The 17070-nt window shown below is 53.7% G+C and overlaps 2 protein-coding genes across 2 annotated transcripts; one reads left to right on the top strand and one right to left on the bottom strand.

The window, feature by feature from the left end:
• Positions 1–634: 634 nt before the first annotated feature.
• FOXL2NB (FOXL2 neighbor) lies at positions 635–14464 on the bottom strand. The gene is made up of 5 exons (XM_058550321.1): positions 14386–14464; positions 14169–14276; positions 10526–11318; positions 10148–10255; positions 635–770 (listed from the first exon to the last, which is right to left on the bottom strand). Exons 1-5 carry the CDS (start codon positions 14462–14464, stop codon positions 635–637), a joined length of 1224 nt encoding a protein of 407 aa, XP_058406304.1.
• On the top strand, positions 14222–16942 carry FOXL2 (forkhead box L2). Its single transcript, XM_058552049.1, has one exon. The coding sequence runs from the start codon at positions 14463–14465 to the stop codon at positions 15591–15593; it is 1131 nt and encodes a 376-aa protein (XP_058408032.1). The 5' UTR covers positions 14222–14462; the 3' UTR covers positions 15594–16942.
• Positions 16943–17070: the final 128 nt, after the last annotated feature.

The following is a 17070-nucleotide window of genomic DNA, read 5'->3' on the forward strand; positions in this document are numbered from 1 at the left end:
AGGGAGCAGCAGTGTCCAGCAAACTTACACATGTGGTAGAGGCTTCCTCTTCCCAGGTGGCTCATGGAGCTCAAAGTTTGCAAACAAGTTTGCCCCAAAGCCCCCGGGGGGCCAAAGAAAATCTGGTGGAATCTTAACAGAAATCCCCTCCCAGACCTGAGAAATGGAGACTATCAGGAAGCACTGGGTCAGCACAGACTGCCATACACAACAGGCATTCTATGCGGACAGCTTTCCTAAGACTCAACCTTGAGAGACTAAGGAAAGACCATCCCTTGACACGTAAATAACCTCCCAGAAACTTGGTCCAGTCCCGGAACCCGTGGGCACCCATTTCTCACAGAAAATTACAACCAAGGCGTCCTGCCTGCCCTTACCAAGCGCCAGTCTCCCCACACGGTATTCCCTGCATCCGGACTTGACCTTGGCTCCAGGTCGGCCCCACCTAGAGAACGCCTTAGTACTCCTCCTTTTGGCCTCAAAAGCCCTGTTCACACGTCTCCAGCAGCTGCGGTCGGCCCCACCATCTCAGGACGGATCCTCTCTGTCCTCCGGGACAGGCATCCGAGGCGTCGCTGCAGGCGCGGCGGAGCTGGCGGGTCTCGCTGCGCGGGGAGCCGCGGCCTGGGCGCGCTCAGGGCCCCGGGGAGGCAGGAGGGCTGCGGGCGGCCAGTGGCTCGTGCGCCCGGGCTGGAAGGGCCTGCGTGCCGGGCAAGGGCTCCTCGCGGGCTTCCTGCACCTCCGGGAAAGACGACCTCCGGCCGCCGCTTCTGGCGGGCCCCGGTGGGGAAGCAGGCGCCGCCCTGTCAGCGCCCTACCCCGGAGGCGCGCGTCAGCCTGGCACACCGGGAAGCTGTGCCTTCCCTCCTCCACCTGAGACCTGGCCAGACTGCCAGCAGCCTTTGCCTTAGAGCCCTCCAGGACCCTCTCCACTACTGAAGTCCCCTCCTCTTCATGCTGACGCCTCACTATCCATGAACACACACATGTTGACATCTAACACTTGTCCTAGAGTCCCTCCCACCCCAAATTTCTACCTCTCACAGAACTATCATTAAATCTGGACTGGTTCATACTAAAGTGTCAATGACTAATAACATTTGAATGTCTAATCTTTTCCCAGAGTAAATGTTCACCAGAAAGAAGCACTAAATGTGGCATCATAGACATTCATTCAACAAACATTTTCGGGCCGGTCCCATGGCTTAGCGGTTAAGTGCCCGCACTCCGCTGCTGGCGGCCTGGGTTCGGATCCGGGCGCGCACCGTCGCACGGCTTCTCCAGCCATGCTGAGGCCGCGTCCCACATACAGCAACTAGAAGGATGTGCAACTATGACATACAGCTATCTACTGGGGCTTTGGGGAAAAAATAAATAAATAAAAATTTTAAAAAAACATTTTCTGCAAGACATACAGATACCTCAGGCACTAAAAATACAAAGCCAATAAGAATACAGCCACTGCCCTCAGAGAGGTCACAGTCTAGTAGGAGATAGATAAATTAACAAATAAATTACAACAGAGGATAATAATTGCTGAGATAGAAGGAAACACAGACAAGGTGCCATGGGAGCCCAAATACCCAGCCCAGCCTGCCAATGTAGATTATTGGGCCAGGGAAGACCCCCAAGAGGAGATGACCCTTGAGCAGACTTGAAGGATGAACAGTCAGCAGCTGAGAAGACACTGACAGGCAAGTCATCTTTACCACGTCCAGGTAGGGCAGCCTGAAGCCCCACAAGACCAAGAATGCACCCCTAGTTTGGAGAGGAGAGGTGCACATGAACACAGAGCAGCCAGAACACGGGCATGCTGAGGTGGCCAAATGCCATGTTGAAGGTAGAGGCATGTCCAAGTTGCCTTCAGAGCCCTGCTTCTGGCTTACAGTAAACACTTGAGAAAAGTTTGTTGAATTATACCCACTGCTTGCTGATCCATTGTGGATCAAGTGTGTGTTGCTTCTCTTCCCAAACAGACTGAAGAAAACTCTTCAAGGGCAGAAACTAGGTCTTTTCCTATGTCCGCCAGACCACTCGGCACATACCCGGGCACCCACAGGTGCATAGCTGAAAGTGCCCCTTGAGTAAAGCAAAAACATGCTGTCCTCTGGCCCCCAGCTTCTGCAGTGACATTGGCGGGCAGCTCAGCCCTCCTGTGGCCTCTCCTGGGGGACTTGACCTTTACCTGCCAGGTCTTCCCACATCACCCAGCCAGAGATCTCTCCTTTCTTCCCCTTCCCTCCTACAGCACCTGTGTCTTGGGCTGGGGAGCTGTGTGCAGGCTGTGTACTTGTCACCTGGAGCTCCCTGTGGGCAGAAATCACACGCCGCTCCTCTCTGCAACCCCACACCCAGGACAGCCACTGCATAAAAAAGGGATACAACAATCGTGTGCACAGAAATGAATGATACGATTGGGAGTTGGTGCATTTGTTCATTCATTCTTTCTTTTCTTCCATCCTTCTTTTGGGTGGAAGACACTCCCTAATATCTTTCAGGACCCACAAAATCAGCCACTTCCTAAATGATCACTTGGCCCGTTTGTCATTGCCACTAAATATAAGAAGAATCCTTCATTCACCCTGCCTGTCCACAGACTCTACCTCCTGGCAATCAAATGGTTGATAGAAGTTTCTCTTCATGGAAGAGTCCAGTTAATTAACGAAGAAAGAATGATAGAATTAAAATATCACCATTTTGCTAATGAACCCTAATGAATAATGGCTCTAGGCAGTGATCATCAATGGCTGTTAAAATTCAAAAGAGAAAAAACTAGACATTAGTGTCTCCTGCTGGAACTACACAACACCATTGGTAAAGTGTTCTTGCCAAAATGTCAAACCTGAAATAACCAGGGCTCTAGATCTGCCAATGCCCAGAAAATGCAGAGGACAGAGGAGCATGTTAAAGGATGCCACAGGGATGCGCTCAGCAAAATCCAGGCTGTGAGAAGCTCTGTAAGACAAGCGGCCCACTATCTTACAGATATATTGCAAGGAGATAAAAGGGAGAGGAGAGATATCTATAGATTAAAAGAGACTTAAGAGACAAAAGTAATGTATGGATCTTATTTGGATCCTGACTCAAACAAACCAACTGTAAAATCCTTTTGAGACTAGTGAGAAATTTTTTTGTGTGAGGAAGGTCAGCCCTATGCTAACATCTGCCAATCCTCCTCCTTTTTTTTTTTTTTTTTGCTGAGGAAGACTGGCCCTGGGCTAATATCTGTGCCCATCTTCCTCCACTTTATATGGGACTCCGCCACAGCATGGCTTGCCAAGAGGTACGTTGGTGCACGCCCAGGATCTGAACCGGCGAACCTCGGGCCACCACAGGGGAGCACATGCACTTAACCACTTGCACCACTGGCAGGCCCCTGAGACTACTGAGAAAATTTGAACATTAACTGTGTACAGCAGTCCCGCTTATCTGAGGGGATACATTCCAAGACCCCCAGTGGATGCCTGAAACCACAGATAGTTATCGAACCCTATATAAACTGCTTTTTTCATATACATACATCCCTACGGTAAAGTTTAATTTATAAATTAGGCACAGTAAGAATTAACAACAATAACTAATAATAAAATAGAACAATTTTAACAACATACTGCAATAAAAGTTATGTGAATGTAGTCCCTCTCTCTCCTTCACTCATTTAATATTTTCAGGCCAAGGTTGACTGTGGATAACTGAAACCATGGAAAGGGAAACCACGGATAAGGAGGGACTACTGCATTTGATATACTGAAAAATCACTCTCAACTTTCAGGTATGACGATGGTATGGTGGCTATGTTTTTTTAAGTGCCTATATTTTAGGGATATAAACTCACATATTTACAAGTGAAGTCGTAGATATGATGTCTGGGATTGGCTGCAAAAGAATCTAGTGGGGGAAGGGTGAGGAAACGGGTGGGGACATAGAAGAAACCAGATGGGGGTTCATTGTCCTATTTTATAGGTTTGAAATGTGCCACAATAACAGGTTAAAAACAAAGACACAGTAATAATAACATTAATAACAATAATTGCTGGGGTTTTTAGTGCTTCCTCTGTGCCAGACCCTGTGCTAAATACTTTTCAACATAGTATCTTATTTAATCTTCTCCTGAACACTGTGACCTAGATACTATCATCACTATTTTGTAGATGAGGGAACTGAGGCACAGAGTGGCCGGATAACAGGCCCAAAGTCACACAGCAAGTAGATCAAAGAGCCAAGATTTGAGTCTGGATCGCTGAGAGCCGAGCCCACATTCTCTCCCACTCCACCATCCCACTCACTAACACTGACTTCCCGGGGTACAGGCATCACTCTCTCTGTGTTACAGTGAAGAAGCTGGGGCTCTGTTCAGCAATAACCAGTAAAGTTGAAGATGTCTGCGCCCTTCAATCCAGCAGTCCCATCTCTCAGTAAACTGTAGCATAGGAGCACTAGCAGACATGTATGAGAATGTCCATCGCAGGACTATCGGTAACAGTGAAGAATAGGAAATAACCCAACGTCCCTCAACAAGGGCATGGATAAATAAACCGTGGTGTGCTCACACAATGCATGGGGCAACAGAGTGAAAATGAATGGAGCTTGTCTTTGTGTATCAACCAGGAACTTTTCACAAACATAAGGTTCAATGAAAAAGCAAGCACGTGTCTTTCTGCAACAGCAGGATACCATTTATATAAAGTTATGAAACACAAAACAATACTAAGTATTGCCTAGGAATGGCTATACATGTAGTAGAAGCATAAAAACAGCTACAGGAATTTTAAGCATCAAGTTTACTGTGGTGATCACTTCAAGAGAGAGAGGGACAGACAGAGATCTAGAAAGGGTACAGAGGGGTCTTCAACTATATCTGTAAGATTTATTTCTTAAAAAGGAAATGTGTGTTAGTGAGTCTGTGGAGAAACAGGAATCCCATACACTTTTGTTGGGCATACATACTGGTTCAATCTATAAGAAGGGTATAATAGTCCCCCCTTATCCTCAAGGGGATATGTTCCACGACCCCCAGTGGATGCCTGAAACCACGGACAGTACTGAACCCTATCTATATTGTTTTTTCCCATACACACATATTTGAGGTTCAACAGCAAAACTCACATGAATTTCTTTTTCCTTCTTCACAACTTCACAGATAAAAGATTTGCTCTTACCGTAGATCTTAGCAACCTCAGCATACAATTATTTTTCTTTCCTTATTAAGTTGAGAACTTTCACCATTTCACTTAAAGGAAGCACTTTATGGCTTCTCCTTGGCATATGCAAATTGCCAGCATCACTACTCTTGAACTTTGGGGTCATCATTAAGTTAAATAAGAGTTACTTGAACACAAGCACTGCCATACCTTGACAGTCGATCTGATAACTAAGATGGCTACTAAGTGACAAACGGGCAGGTAGTGTATACAGCGTGGATCCACTGGACAAAGGGATGATTTGCATCCCGTGAGACGGAGCAGGATGGCATGAGATTTCATCACACTACTCAGAACAGCATGCAATTTAAAATTTATGAATTGTTTATTTCTGGAATTTTCCATTTAATATTTTCAGACAGCAATTGACTGGGGGTAACAGAAACCACGGAAAGCAAAACTGCAGTTAAGAAAAGACTACTGTGGGGGCCGGCCCCGTGGCTTAGCGGTTAAGTGCGTGCGCTCTTCTACTGGCGGCCCGGGTTCTGATCCTGGGCACGCACCGACGCACCGGTTCTCCGGCCATGCTGAGGCGGCGTCCCACATACAGCAACTAGAAGGATGTGCAACTATGACATACAACTATCTGCTGGGGCTTTGGGGGGAAAAAAGGAGGAGGATTGGCAATAGATGTTAGCTCAGAGCCGGTCTTCCTCAGCAAAAAGAGGAGAATTGACATGGATGTTAGCTCAGGGCTGATCTTCCTCACAAAAAAAAAAAAAAGGACTAAACTATAATTTGGTAACATCTATCAAAGTTACAAATGCACATACCCTTTGACCCAGCTCTTCACCTCCAGAAATTTTTTTACAGATATATACACGCACTTACAAAATTAATATATACCAGGTTATATACAAGACAAAGTATATAATATATATATAGTATATACAAGATTACACATTACAGTATTGCTTATAAAAACCAAAAATTGAAAACAACCTAATACCATGCAGCTCTTAAAAGAGAATGCATTGATATGGAAAGATTTCTAAGGTACAGAACACAGTGTGTTACATGCTGCCATGTGCAAAAAGTGAGGAAGGGCAGGAGAATGTATGTATTAGGTTTGTGCATGCATAAAGTATGGCCAGAAGGATATATATGAAACCAGGGTCACTGGCTGCCTGTGAGAAGGGTGACTTGGGGACAGAAGTGGGAGGGAGACTTTTCACTGTAAGCCTTCATATTTTTAAATTTTGGTATATGTAATATATGTATATATGTACCATATATGTACATATGTGGTATATGTAAATATATTGCCTATTCAAAAAATGATAAAATTTTGAAACTCTGAGGCTCAGCAAGGTGCCATAATTTCCCAGGCTGCTATCTATACGAATTGAGACAGAGGTGTGTGTTAATCACCCCATCACGGTGCCTCCCGGCCTGTAGCAGGTGTGCATGGATGACAGTACAAGCACCAGGACCTCCGTTCCATCGCACTACCTCTGTGGCCTAGAGCAGACCTGGTGTATTTCTGGACCTGACTTCCCATCACCCATATAAGAGGGTCCCTTTCTGTTCAGATATGCTACCAGTCCCCATTCCTCAGAAGTGCTGCCTCCTAGCAAAAGGCTGGGGCTAAGACGTACCTGGAATGGAGCACACCAGAATCCTGGACTGGTCCCACCCAAAGCCCCCAAATCCTGACCACTGTTTCCCCAACAAAAGCCTGCTTGTACCACCACAGCAGCCTGTCAGCAATTACCCCCAATTACAAACCCAGAGCCCAGCAAGGCCTCAATTAGTCTAAAAAGGAGCCTGAGGAGGGGCCAGCTGCACCGAGTGTAGCACCCACACATGGCCTCCACCCACAGGGGCAGCACACTCCCCTCAGTCAAGCCCAGGGGCTTGGATACTTGGTAACAACATCCTTAGGACAAGGTCCTGAGGAGAAGTCTGTTGGCTCTCCTCAGAGTGACCACTCGCTGCAGGGCCCGGTCAAGCACTCTGACTTCATGCTCACTCCCTGCTCAGACCACACACATTCTCTCCACTTACCACTTTCCCAGGCAAAGTGCAACATCCCCAGGCTACCATCTCCTTCTAGGAGAAGATGAACATCCCTGGATGAACCCTGCAGATGGAGGGATGCCTCAGGCTGATGCCCCTAGAGCATCACGGTTATGGGCTTGGCTCAGTGTGTTGGGAGGGGGACCAAATGCCCATGTCTTCCTGGGGAAGGATGGCCTCTGAATTCTTCTCTGTAGCATCTAGAAACAGATTTGTCTCTGGTCCAGTCTTCTTCTGCAAATTCTCTGAGAGGAACACCATCAGGTTGCTGAGCCCAGGGCTTGGCAAGCTTTGAGGTTTTCGCTGAATTAGCTCCCGTGCCCTTCTTCACAGTGAGTGTGCATGGCTGTGAGAAGACTGGGTGCATACGTGTGTGTACACGGATCTCAAGCCTGGGTGTGACAACGTATGTGGGGAGGACCAGAGGTTATATAGCAAAGAGGTCTCATAAACAGCAGCTAGATTTGGTCAGATGGAAGGAAGGACTTCCTGACCTTGCAAGGACCAATAGAGACACATGTGCAGAGTGGAACTCAGAACTCCAAAGTCACACTGCAACTTATTGGCTAGGGGACTTCAGCAAGTTCTTTAACTCCTCTGAGCCTCAGTTTCTTCATCTGTAAAATGGGAATAGTACCAACCTCTTAAGTTTGTCATAAAAATGAAATGAGAGAATGAATGTGAAGTCCTTGGCTCAAAATACATGCTCAATAAAGGATAGCTATTTTATTCTATTATAATGATAATAATAATAGCTGGAGTGCTATATATACAGTGCTAATAAGCACATTCGAGAGAATGCTGTCTGTAAGGAAAAGGCCCTCTTAGAGCATGTGTGTCTGTCTGCATAGCACTGTAGTTTGTTCTTCCACTTTGGAAAACTGTTTGGCAATATCTAGCAAAACTAAACACACACCTGCTCTCCTAGGTATTCCCTCAAGGGTAACAAAATGCCCTTCACAAAAAGACATGTACGAAAACGTTGATAGTAGATTTATTTATGATATCACAAAACTGGAAACTACACAAATGTCCATCAACAGGTGATCGGATAAGCAAACTGTGGAATACTACACAGCAAAAAAGACAAATGTCTGACATGTGCAACAAGATGAAAGAATATCAAACACATGTTATGCAGGAGAAGCCAGACACAAAAGAATCTATGTCCCATTTATATGAAGCTCAAAGCAGGTAAAGTTATCTATGGTGATAGAAATCAGAATACAGGTTACCTTTAGGAGTAGGTATTGATGAGGAAAAGATATGAGGAGACCTTCTGAGGTGAAAGGAATGTTAACGTTCCATACCATGATCAGGGTGGTGGTTACATGGTGCATTATATGTAAAAATACATCAAGCCATACACTTGAGATGCATATTTTTTACCATATGTAAGTTACACAGCATACACACCCCATTTTGGCATGAGGAAAATCTCCTTCAGAAGACCAGTAATACAAAACACAAAACTCAGCCCTCCTCCCAACCTTCCTCCAGACTTCATCGAAGCTAGGCATCTAAACTGCTCTCCTGCACGGAGTCTCTTTAGACAGTGCCCAAATACGTAGAGAAACTTGAGCTGGGAATGAGGACCAAGATGAATGTCCCCTCACGGCACTGCTTGGGGCTCCAGACAGCAGGCCTTACCTTGCAACCCAGCTGGCGCAGATGCAGAGGCCTCTCTATTCCCAGTAAAGTGTAGTTTGAATGTTTCAGGCAGGTCCTCACCACGATCAGGGAACCAGCGAGGTGTCCTATGTCCTTGGCTAAGGCTCAGCAGCATGCCTATGCAGCCGTAATGCACAGATAGCCCCAAATGCCAGAGGACTCTGGAATTCTGAGCTGGCCCTCAGAGGTCCAGCCACTCTCCCCCACCTGCAGTCACTTTCTTGGAAAATCAGCTTCATTACAAGGAAAGTGGCCTTTCTCAATTCCCTCTGTGGAGCAGAGCCATTTTCCAATTCCACTAGAATGTATCCAGCCCACCCTGGGGGGAAGCACTGAGTGAGAAGTGGAGGACAGAGTCTCTGCCCATCAAGGCCTGCATACTGGGTGTGGGGAAAGGCAACCAGGCAACTTTAAACAACAACACATCACGCTGCCAAGCAAGTGCTGGGGCCTGGTGGCAGGTACTCAGCGTTCAGGGCTGAACAAAATGGCTTTGGGCCATGGGGGGCACGGCCATGGGATATCAGAGGAAGCTGGTCAGCAGCTCCGGCCACCCTAGAATTCTGTCTCTGGCAGCATCCCAGAGGTCTGCAGAAGGGGCAGGTCCTCACATGGCCCAGGAACCAGCCCCCTCTGTCTCTTCTCCCTGAATTAGGCTCAACCAGGAGAAAGGCCTACAACTGAGGTATGGTAGTCTGCCCGGTAGATGGTAGGGTACACTAGGGTACACACTCCTTGGGGCAAAGAGGTTCTGGTAGACTTGAGGCCCAACATCAGTGAGGTAAGGAGAGCCCAGAACTCTGGCCTACTGCCTCCCAGCCAGGTCCCCCACAGAGGGGGCATGGGGGGTGGGGGGTGGGGCTACTACATTCAACAGGATATTTACCAACTGGAAACAGCTCTCATCTGGGAGTCTTCCCCAGAATGGGTAGTGGCTTCTCCTCTCTCTTTCTTTTCTCTCTCCCCTTCCCTACTCTCTCTCACTCTCTTCCCTAAGACACATTTGGGTAAGTGACTCTGCTAATCTCAACCAGGCAGAATAATACCGGCTGGCCCCGGGGCCTGGTGTTGTGTGGGTGTGTGCACAAGCACCGTGCAACCCTCTCGGGTGCTGCCTGTCAGTGCAGGCAGTGAGCTCAGCAGAGCTACGAAACAGAGACAAAGAATGTGTGAGTGGCCCGCGTGTGTTAAAGCGCACAGGGGTATCTTCTGTACCTGAGCTCGTCCAAGAACTCTGAGCAGTAACCTCTCCTCACGGGAACATCCGGGTAGCAGCCCAGAAACCCTCACCACAGGCCAAGGACATCAGAGAATCCACGGGCTTCTGGGAGTCAGACTCGCAGACATCGAGCCAAGAGGTCCTTCTGTGTCATGAGACAAGCGAGTGTGCGAGTGTGCGAAGAGTGTGAGTGGGCATCAGACTGACAGCATCTGAACTAGCACATGTAACAGGTGAGCGCGAGAGAGCAGTGGGGGAGGGGGAAGCGGTGCGGATACGGTTGACTGAGAGGCAGAGAGAAGTGGATGCAGGAATGTGACCTGAGGAGAGGGACCCGGGTCCCTGCGGGGGAGGCGGGGGTCGTGCTGACAGGCGTTGAGTGTGGAGCCATATGAGGATGGACGGATAAGCGCACTCAGGCTGCCCTTTTCCCGCCGCTCGCGCCGCGTAGCCAGACCGACCCGAGGCTGCGGGGCTCGGGGCCTGTCTCCCCGCCAGGAGCGGGCACGGGGGTGTCTCAGGGCCCCGCCAGGAGCGGGCCGCGGGACGAGCCGAGCGGCGCCGGGGAAGCGCTGCTGCCTCGGGCCGCCGCTCACCCGGCGGGGCCCGGCCGCCGGGGCGCGAGGCGCGGGCCATTCGCGCGGCTGTTGCAGGACTGTGGGCCGCGGGGAGAGCGCGTCTCCCTCCCTCGAGCCGGGGGAGCTGCTCCCGCCGGCCGTCGGGGCCCCGGAGGCGCGGGGCGGGCGCGGGAGCCGAGGCCGCGCTCCGTCGGCGGGTCCCGGGCACGGCGTCCGCAGGCGGCGGGAGGACCGGCGGCGGCGGCCCCGGCGGCCCCTGGGAAACCGGGCACCGCCCCGAGGTCGCTGAGCCGGCGCCCTGTCGCCGCAGTGCCGCGGGGGAAGGCGACGGCCTTGGGGCCCCACACGAGCCTCGGCCAGGTCGGCCCTGCGGGCGGGAGCGCGACCGCGCCAGGAAGCGGGCCCTCCCAGCCGGCCCCGGGGGCCGAGAAGTAAACCGAGGCGCGCCCACCGCTTCCTGGAGAGCCGCCTCACCGCCCGCGGCCGGGCGCAGCCACGGGGGGCTCGGCCTCGCGCCCGGCTCCTCCGCCGCCCGCCCGACGCCGCCCGCGGCTCCCCAGACGGAGGCCTGGAGGCCCTGCAGCACCGTCCGCACCTCCCGGCCTGCATTTCCTTGCCTGTTTCCCGAGCCTTCGAATGCGGGGCAGCCGTGTGAACGCGCATCTTGGGGAAAAACTGATTCCAGCCCCTCCTAGTGAGCACACGCCGGGCACTCCCTTTTCCATGTGGTCTGGGGTTTCCGTTCCTCGGAAAGACAGTCAGAAATCAATACCTGGGAGAACAGGACTCCGCTTCTTTCCATTCAGAAAATCCTTTGGAGAAACTCCTTCCTTTACCCCCACCCCCTACACACACACAAACTCCTTAAAGGCTGAAAAGGGAGCCGAGTGTGGAATTCGGGGAAGTGATGACACACACAACAATGCTGTTACACCTGGCTGCTGCAGGCCCGCAGCGGAAATGCCTGTAAGGGGGAGGGGGAGAGAAAGAGACAGCCAGAGCGCCAGCCTGGGTGGTCAGAAAAAAAGAGAGGAGAGAGCACCGCCCCCCCCCCCGTTAGGGTGGGGCCAACCCCAGCTGTTTTTCCCCCTGCCCAGGCCCTGGGGGAGGATGGGCACTGGGGTCCACCTGCAGCAGCCCCAAACCTGACTCCCCCACTCCCACCCACAGTCTGGGCACGGACCGGGGTGAGGAAGAAGAAGAACACCTGCCCTCCTGCTAGGAAGCGGCCACAGACGTTTTAAACAAGTGCTGCTTGCTCCCGTGTCTGTTGGGGGCAGTGGGAGAAAGCAACCAAGCCACTTTAAGGTATGGTCATGCGCCGCTTAACGACGGGGACACGTTCTGAGAACTTCGACGTTAGCCAATTTCGTCGTCCTGCGAACAACAGAGCCTGTACCTATCCAAACCTAGATGGCATAGCGTACTACACACCTAGGCTCTATGGCACTAATTTTAAGGGATCGCTGTGGTATATGCGGTCTGTCGTTGACCGAAACGTCATTATGCGGGGCACGACTGTATTTTCAATGGTGGTGGAGGAGGGTATTTACTGAGGTGAGTTTAGCAGAGCCATGCTTCCTCTTACCGTGGTGGTCAGAAGAGGCTGCCCTCTTGACCTCTCTGGAGTCATCTTCAAGATGCTGAATTCCAAAGAGCCCCATCACTCTGTCCTCCTCTCCTTTCATCTCAGAATGCGGATCAGAGGCCTGAGTGGGAAGCAGGCAGCACATGCAGGTGGCCTGTGGAGCCATAGGCCACTAAAGGCTCTTCAGGCTTCCTCAGACTCTGAGCCTGGCAGGAAGAGGTAGTGACAGGCCTTGGGCCAGCCGCTCCAGACATGCCAATCACTAACACACACCTGCATGCCATCTAGTCAGTCCACCTTCCTCCACAAAGCATCCCAGCCCCCTCAGCGCCAAGGAGTTTGGGAGATGAGGACTCAAAACCCCAGCCATCTCTTTCATGCTATGATTGCAGACTTTTTGTTGAGACTAAGTTAACTATGAAAAGGCACACCTGACTTTCTGCCAGCGCTGATTTCCCCTGAGACCATCTCCGTGCATGCAGAGGTAACTGGGTCCTGATCAGACTTTTGCTGAAGGTAGGTGAGAACTTACCCCTGGAGAAAGATGAGAACAAATGTCTCCTCAGGAAAGAGATTTGAACAAGAGCCTCCCTCACAGTCTGTTGTTTTTCTTGCTAGCCTGTGATAGAGTATATATACACTCTGGCAGCGAGGGAGGCAGGAAGAATTGAAAATGAAAGAAAAGGAAGGGGGAAAAGAGGGAAGGGAAGAAAAGCAGGAAAAAAGGAGAGAGGAAGAGAGAGAAAAGAGAGAGGGGGGAAAAGAAAGATACAATATCCATGAACCGCATTTACTCTGATACGTGATACACATATATCATTACATATCTGTAAGTACAAATGTTTTACCCCATAAATACCACACCTAACACAAGTGCAGACCTGTGTTTTGCACCAGCTCACGTGCACCCGGGCAGCTGGTATGTCACGTGTCTCAAGGACTGACCCTCCCCACGACTTCTGTGTGTCTCACATAGAAGTGGTTCACATACATATACGGTCGCGCAAAGCCGCACGGCAACATTCGCGCCTGCGTCGAAGCAGGAGCAGACCCGGGTCTACTTGATGGTGTTAAAGCACACATCCAGCCCGTGGGATTACCACGCGGATTCTGAGGAGGGGTCTGGTCCCTAGGTCCAGGGGCAGCGCACGGAAGGGCGGAGGGGCTACACGCGGCGCCCCGGGGCGCCTCTTCCGAGCGATCCTCTCCCCAGCTCCATCCCGGCCCAGTCACTCTGAGAGCGCGAGGGACGGCCAGGCCAAGGTTTCTTCATTCAGTGACACGCGTTTCTGGGCTGATTTTCCCGAAGCCACCGCGCAGCTCTTTCCACCCCACCCCCGTCCGGCCCACTCACCGTGCTGCCCCTCCCCCAGCCCCGAGCTAGAAGTTTTGCCCCAAGACAGCAGCAAAGGGCAGAGCGAAGGCGCCGTTTTCTTTCACCTGAAGCTGCGAGGAGGCTTGGCGCGCCTCTCCTAGCTAGGGGCCGAGCTCCCTGGACACGGGTCGAGTGTGGACGGGCCCGCCGGGCCCTCGGCATCTCCTGGCCCAGTCCGCAGAGCGAGCACCCGCAGATTGCAAGGGTTTATGAGAGCGCGAGGCGAGCCGTCCGCCGTGCCCCCTAAGCTCGCTGGGAGGGGCAGGCCGGTCCTGGCTGTGCGGGGCGTTTACAAAAAGTGACTTGGAGATGAACTCGCCCGTGCGCGACTGGCCGCCCCGCTATAGGGGCGAAGACGCCTGACGCAAGCGGAACTTGGCGGAGCCCATACGAATCAGAACAGAGCGAGACTCTTGGCGCACTAGGGACTCCAGGAGGCAGCTCGGCCAGAGACGCGGGTCGTGCCTCGGGAAACCGGGGGTGGGGGGAGGGGAAGAGCGCAGAAAAGAAAACCCACCGAGGCGGGGACTGGCCTGCGCGGGGAGGGGCGGCGGGGCCGGAGCCCCTCTGTGTTGGGCGGACTCCCCATGGCCAGAGGCTGAGCTCCACTCCCGCCGGCCGCTCCCTAGGGGAAGGGAAAGAAGAGGGGAGAAGAGAGAGAGGCCACCAGCGAGCGAGCGAGCGCGGGCCGCATCCGCAGTCTGCAGAAGTTTGAGACTCGGCCGTGAGCGGACTTGTGCGCCCGGACTCTGCCGCGCCAGCGCCGGGGGAAAAGAGCAGGGCTGCCTGGCCGCAGCGCGCCGGCTTTGTCATGATGGCCAGCTACCCCGAGCCCGAGGACGCGTCGGGGGCCCTGCTGGCCCCGGAGCCCGGCCGCGCGGCCAAGGAGCCCGAGGCGCCGCCGCCGCCGAGCCCGGGCAAGGGCGGCGGCGGCGCCGGGACAGCCCCGGAGAAGCCGGACACGGCGCAGAAGCCCCCGTACTCGTACGTGGCGCTCATCGCCATGGCGATCCGCGAGAGCGCCGAGAAGAGGCTCACGCTGTCCGGCATCTACCAGTACATTATCGCCAAGTTCCCGTTCTACGAGAAGAACAAGAAGGGCTGGCAGAATAGCATCCGCCACAACCTCAGCCTCAACGAGTGCTTCATCAAGGTGCCGCGGGAGGGCGGCGGCGAGCGCAAGGGCAACTACTGGACGCTGGACCCGGCCTGCGAGGACATGTTCGAGAAGGGCAACTACCGGCGCCGCCGCCGCATGAAGCGGCCCTTCCGGCCGCCGCCCGCGCACTTCCAGCCCGGCAAGGGGCTCTTTGGGGCCGGAGGCGCCGCGGGCGGCTGCGGTGTGGCGGGCGCGGGGGCCGACGGCTACGGCTACCTGGCGCCCCCCAAGTACCTGCAGTCCGGCTTCCTCAACAACTCGTGGCCGCTACCGCAGCCGCCCTCGCCCATGCCCTATGCCTCCTGCCAGATGGCGGCGGCCGCGGCGGCGGCGGCAGCGGCCGCGGCGGCAGCGGGCCCGGGCAGCCCGGGAGCGGCCGCGGTGGTCAAGGGGCTGGCGGGCCCAGCCGCCTCGTATGGGCCGTATTCACGCGTGCAGAGCATGGCGCTGCCTCCGGGCGTGGTGAACTCGTACAACGGCCTGGGAGGCCCGCCGGCCGCGCCCCCGCCGCCGCCGCATCCCCACTCACACCCGCACGCACACCATCTACACGCGGCCGCCGCACCCCCGCCAGCCCCGCCGCACCACGGGGCCGCCGCACCGCCCCCGGGCCAGCTCAGCCCTGCCAGCCCGGCTACCGCCGCGCCCCCGGCGCCCGCGCCCACCAACGCGCCCGGCCTGCAGTTTGCCTGCGCCCGGCAGCCTGAGCTCGCCATGATGCATTGCTCTTACTGGGACCACGACAGCAAGACCGGCGCGCTGCACTCGCGCCTCGATCTCTGAGAGCCCAGCGCACGCCAGATGCGAGGAGGCAGGGACGCGCGACGCCGGTCTTGGTCGCAGCCACCGCCGCCAGTCGGACCGCGCACCCGCTGGGGCCGCATCCTGAGCCAGCGCCTACGGCTCCTCTGCGCCTCCTCGCTCCTCTCAGCTTCTCTCGCTCCTCTTTGTCTCCTCCGCGTCTCCTCCTGTGCTCGCTTCCCTGCCCTCCACGCCCTTTTGCTCCTCCGGCCTGCAGGCCGCCTCTCCGCGCGCTTTTGGAAGGCCTCGTCTCTTCCCGGTGCCCCAGCGCCAAAGTTGGCACCGCACGGTTCACGGCGGAGAGGAAGCACCGGGGCCGAGGCGCAGCTGGGCGCCGGCAGCGCAGACCTCTCGGCCTTCTCGCACAGGTCGGTGCGCCCGCTCTCGGCTTTCCCCACCCGGCTGCCGAGCAATCCTCGGCTCGAAGCGCTGGCCTGGGTCGGCAACAGGACTCGCGCCGCCCGAGAAAGGGACGAACGTGTGTCAGCTCCGCGTACCTTCTTGGAGCTGTTCAGAAGCCGCTAGCCCGGGCCCACTGGGCGGGGCGGGGGTTGGGCCCGAGCAGGGAGCCAGGGCCGCCTCGCTCGGCGGCCTGCGCCCGGGTTTACACCACATCCCGGCTCAGAGAGAGGCTGCCTTTTCTCCGCTCTCCGTCCTGGCGCTTCGGGCACCTCCAGGCCCAGGCGGCTGGGTAATGTTTTGCTAAAAAGATCAGTAGGGCTATTTTAGATAATATCAAAAAATATTTTTTAGGGAAAAACACTCACCGGGAAAACCGGCGAAGTATTGTGGCCTTGGAGTTTGCTAAAGCAAAACATGAAAATCTTCTCTTCCAGAAGATTGGAAGTAGAATTCCTGTCGGGCCTTCAAAAAGCTGTGGTCGGAGAGAGAGGTAGACGAATATGCTCAGTAAAAGATGGTTTCTTCTACGAATTGGGGGATTTTTCCCTCTCTCCTTATCTAAAAATAAAATAATAAAAACAAATTTCCCCGGATCTTCCGATGCAAGCCCCGAGTGCCGGGCGATCACCGCCTGCCTGGCGGACGCTGCAGGGACGGCTCGTCCTCTCCCTGATTTTTATTTTTCAAACGTCTTGCTTCTCCCACCCTGGGCAGGAGAAATGTGAAACCTGGCAGCAGTCGGACCAGGCGGGCTTGGGACACGGAGCCGGCCGGCCCAAAAACCCGAGACCTGGTTGTCCTGTAGTGTGTCGTTTGGAGGACCAAATTTTCTAGAGAGAACTAGAGCACTTTTGTTGTTTTGTTCCTTGTTTGTTGTTGTTGTTTTTGTCTTGTCAATTCCCGAATAAATTTTTTGTTCTTTCTTTTAACACAGACTTATATTATTTCCGTCGCGCCTAAGTTTGTTCAGCAGATAGTTAAAAGAGAGAGATTTTCAGCAAAATTGTATCCTTTTTCAGATAAACAAGGGATGAGGGCGGCCGGAGTGGGGGGCGTT

Source organism: Diceros bicornis, chromosome 2, assembly GCF_020826845.1.
Source record: "Diceros bicornis minor isolate mBicDic1 chromosome 2, mDicBic1.mat.cur, whole genome shotgun sequence".
NCBI classification, from domain to species: Eukaryota; Metazoa; Chordata; class Mammalia; order Perissodactyla; family Rhinocerotidae; genus Diceros; species Diceros bicornis.